This window comes from Galdieria sulphuraria, assembly GCF_000341285.1.
Source record: "Galdieria sulphuraria unplaced genomic scaffold scaf_14, whole genome shotgun sequence".
Taxonomy (NCBI): domain Eukaryota; phylum Rhodophyta; class Bangiophyceae; order Galdieriales; family Galdieriaceae; genus Galdieria; species Galdieria sulphuraria.
The window spans coordinates 191,496-195,637 of record NW_005178461.1 but is presented as its reverse complement, the minus strand read 5'-3'; the positions used below and the strand labels follow the sequence as shown (position 1 = coordinate 195,637).

Sequence of the window (4,142 nt, the reverse complement as noted above, 5' to 3'; positions counted from 1 at the left end):
ATTCCCAAGAGATAATAAAAGTTGTAAATACTAAAAAGAAACTACAGTCTACGTGGAACTCCGAGCTCAAGACTCGATGGATTGTTCTAAAAGAAACATTTGAAGGGCTTAAAAGGAAACGTAGATAATAGAAATTCACTTGTCCAACTAAAACGAAGAATGACTTGGAAATTAAACTCGGAAAAGTTTCAGAAGTAAAGTTGAACCAGGTCCACAGCGTTGACAACACTCACTGAGCATTCCTTTCCATCCAACAATCAAACCATTGTGTTCATTTCTAATTGGATTGTTATGCTATGTATTCTCTCCTTTCACTGGAGATATATTATTTTGAGTGACTAGTGAGTTTTATGAAAGAAAATATTCCACTTGGAGATATGTAAAAAGGTTCTGGAACAATAAGTGTGCTAGATACAACCAGTCTCACTTTCAGTAATGTTGTGAAAAGAGAAGAACAGTGTCGTAACAAAGGTCCTCTCAACTCCCTAGCGACACTGTAGCCTTTTAACAGAGTTGAGTTTGATCAATCTTGTCTCTGCAAGGTAAATTTCAAACTACTTGTGACCCTATTTTGATAACAAATCAAGAACGGTTTTGCTACAACTAGTTTTTGACTCGTTCTCGATCTGAGAACCTTTCTTTGTTGGTCACTCAAAATTAAGGAAAGCTCCTTAAAGATGCAAAATGATCATTTTCTAATTTCAATGACATTAACTCTGTTTGGCTTGCGTTGTGAGAACTATAATCTTCCCTTCCATGCAAATTACGCTCAAGGAGCAATCTTTGTTCGATTACGAGTTATAAAGAAGAATAAATCGTATACTCAACTCTAGAATTGGAAAGTATAATTGGAAAGTATACAGAGGACAGGACAATAGTAAAAAACTGACCAAAGGTTGGGAATACTTTTGTCTATACACAAATTCGTACATAAACTACTTACGATAAGGAGGATCGAACCTCAAACGTTTCAAGGCTATTGGTTCGTTCTCCACGTAAAGAACTTTTTGAGAGTTTTGACTAGTATAACAACAGTAAGAGTGGTGATGCTTTCGCTTCTCCTTGCACATATATTTCAAGATTCACCTTTCTTTTTTACTTTGCAACGAGGAGAATGAAAGATTCTTATTTTTCCATTATTTCTACGTTTATATTCTTTTCTTTTCACTAGGAGACGAAATTTATCCAGTATATTTAAAAGAACAAGACCTTTGCACAATTTTATTCTGCTGAATAATGCAAAGTTGAAAGAGACATTTTCCTTCTTTTTAGAGCAATTTGGATAAAACTATATCTTTTCTTCTTTATGTTTGACTTGTCCCTAATGGAAATGAACGTTTCTTGAAATTATAGACAGTTTGTTTATACAAAACTTTGAGTTGTCTTTGATTCTTGTTACAAATATCTTAAAAGAAGCCTCTACTAATGTACCCAGCAGGTTCTATTTCGCGAGAGTCTTCTGCCTAGTGTCTAACGCGAATGACTTTTGTATTATGACTCACTTATTCAAGGAGCTGATGTTTGAGAGAGTGGAAAAAGAGTAGGAGACGAGTGGAGCTGAACAAATCTTTCCTTGAATTTGCAGAGCTTTTAAAAGTTTTGTTTTCTTCGTACTGGAAGAAATAAGAGTTCGCTTGGAGTTATCCATGCCCTAAGGCAGCTTTGTACTTTATATAGTTTGCTTTCTTATCTATGTTTACAATTTGTGGTTTTTACAAAGCTCAAGAGAAGGCAGTGAAAGCCTTTAAACCTAAACAGTCATGTTTACCTTCAAAAACACCTCAACTATATAGTCGACTACCTGGAAGAGACAATTCAACTATGATTTAAATGCTATGATGAAAAACGAGAAGAGAATCGATAGGATTGTCTCAGTTGGACTGAATTGAACTTTTTTGAAAATAAGTTTTCTCTTAGCATAATCCACAATATCAAATGTCACTATTGTCTGCAAGTATTTTCAGAGGAGAAAGAAAGAGGAGTTGTTGACTCTTACAGAAATTGGATATTGATGATATGCACTTGTGTGCAGGAGAATGATTCGATTAATACACTAGTGCAGTCTTTCAAATATTTCGGAGATACCTTTGAACAAGTTTGAAAATTAAAAGTTTTTCATTTGAAGGCTATTTTTGGTGTCAATTTGCGATATTGCAGAGTTGTAGCAATGATTCAAAATGAATAGACTATACATACATACATGTTGAATACAACTAGAATGAAAAATATCCTTTCTTTTCCAAGTACTTAGTAAAGTGGTTACCGAAAGAATATCTCAAAACATTCTTCATGTGTCTGCTACGTTGTCTTTCTAGTCTGTTGAAAAAAGACTAGTAACTCCTTTTACTATAATTCTCAAAGACTGAAACGAAAAAGGTTGTTTGTACATTTCACTTGGACTGTCCTTCCTGTCTTTTGTTAAATGAATAGAAGAGAGTTTTCCTCGGTTTTAGAAAGCAAACGAAGGGAATGGCAGCAAAAACTTGAGGCTTTCTCCAACTTGAGAACCAGCACTGCGGTCTCAAAAAGAGTTTTAGCTTGTTGAAATTCGATAAAAGTTTAGATTCCTTTCGTTTTTAATAAGTTTTTTTCAAACTGCATTTCTAGCTTTGGAATTCATATGAATGGCTCCTACAAATATGAAACTTGTTGGATCCAAGAGAAAATATAGCAAAGGTAAGAACAAATACTAAAAAAGGTATTTTAGTTTGCAATTCAGACTCTATCTCAAAAGTACTAGCAACACTATATATCCAAACTCTGTTTTAGTGAATTAGACTGAAAACTCACCGATTCTTAGATAGGGAAAGTAACCCGGTTGCAAAGATGATATTTGATCTAAAAAATTTTGTTTGATTATCGATAGTACAAGAGACATCTTAAGTGACTCTATCTATTTGGCCGTTGGGGTAAGAACTTTCTATTTCAGACGATTACTATTTACATAGGAGTTCTATTTATATTGCATTGCAAAGGACAACTTTGAGAGTGGAACAGAATTGTTTCTAATTAGTCAAAGGAAACCATATCCAATCTTGAAGTATTGTCATTCCACAACAATCACTTGACCGATAACTTAGGAACTACAACGTCTTTCAGCCAACATAAGAGTCATGTTGGGTAAAAGTTGTTCAGTGTGGAGTGGCTTTCAGTTGGAGAATTGCTGAAGCTTTCAAGTTGGTACACTACTCGACCTTGACTCAAGTATACAAGGCTTCTTCTTTAGCAAAATTATTTTTTGGTTCAATCTTTTACTCTTTTTTCAGCATCGATGTGCAGAAAATGAAGGGTTATAGTGACTACATTTGAAGCCTTAATTGATGTCCTTATATAAGACATATTCACAACTTGGTAAAAGTCGAACAAAGGATAGACAACTTGTGTAGCTATTACATCAATAACAGCTTGTATTTAATGATAAGTCAGTGTGACAGTCTTCATTATACTCTTCTCCAAATTCAATTAGATATTTTTGTATTTATAAACTCTGCTACGAACGGTTACAAACTAACAGACTTCCCATTCATTGCAATTCTCTGTTTCCCACTGTATTTCGTCTGTAACTTACAAAAAGCTTGTATCTAATTAGACTTGTATATAGGAGTTTGCGTGTAAGATAGTGTGGAAGATAGTAGAAAAACTCTCTTACAGTATACAAGCCATAGAAAGAGTACCCATCAATCTAATTCACCACAAAAACTCATAGAAACCTATTTCTTGTCTATTGTAAAAGAAAGTTTCTAGTTATGACAAGCAAGAAAATATTCCGGCTTTCTCTCTATTGTCATTGTGAGTCTGGAAGTGTCAAAGAGATCAGTTTTACCAATAACCAAATAAAGCAATCGCTCGAACAATAAAACATACACTCTCTTCCATCTCCTTTGAAAGCTTTTCGGTCATTGATTTATTCATTAGTTGTGAATTGATTTCGGATTGGCGGCGGCGTGTAAAATGAGTTTGAACGAACCGTTGATAGATAGAAAAGAAGATGTTTATTCTATTCTTCGAACTTATTACGACCAGTTTTCTTCAGCTGGGGGAAAATTACATCTTTTACGTCCTGGAGCTTGCTTCTCCCCTCACATTTTTGGGGCGGGCAAAAGCTTTGTAGGTCAAAAATTTTTAGAGTTTTTAAAAAAATT

General features: G+C 34.3%; 1 protein-coding gene across 1 annotated transcript in view; it reads left to right on the top strand.

The window, feature by feature from the left end:
* Positions 1-3,900: 3,900 nt before the first annotated feature.
* The window catches only part of Gasu_21250 (archaeal ATPase), a gene marked incomplete at its 3' end in the record, with an annotated part of 1,504 nt that continues 1,262 nt past the window's right edge, over positions 3,901-4,142 (top strand). Inside the window, exon 1 of the mRNA XM_005707131.1 lies at positions 3,901-4,111. Within this exon, the coding sequence (XP_005707188.1) occupies positions 3,952-4,111 (160 nt within the window). The 5' untranslated portion in view covers positions 3,901-3,951. The remainder of the gene's footprint in view (positions 4,112-4,142) is intronic.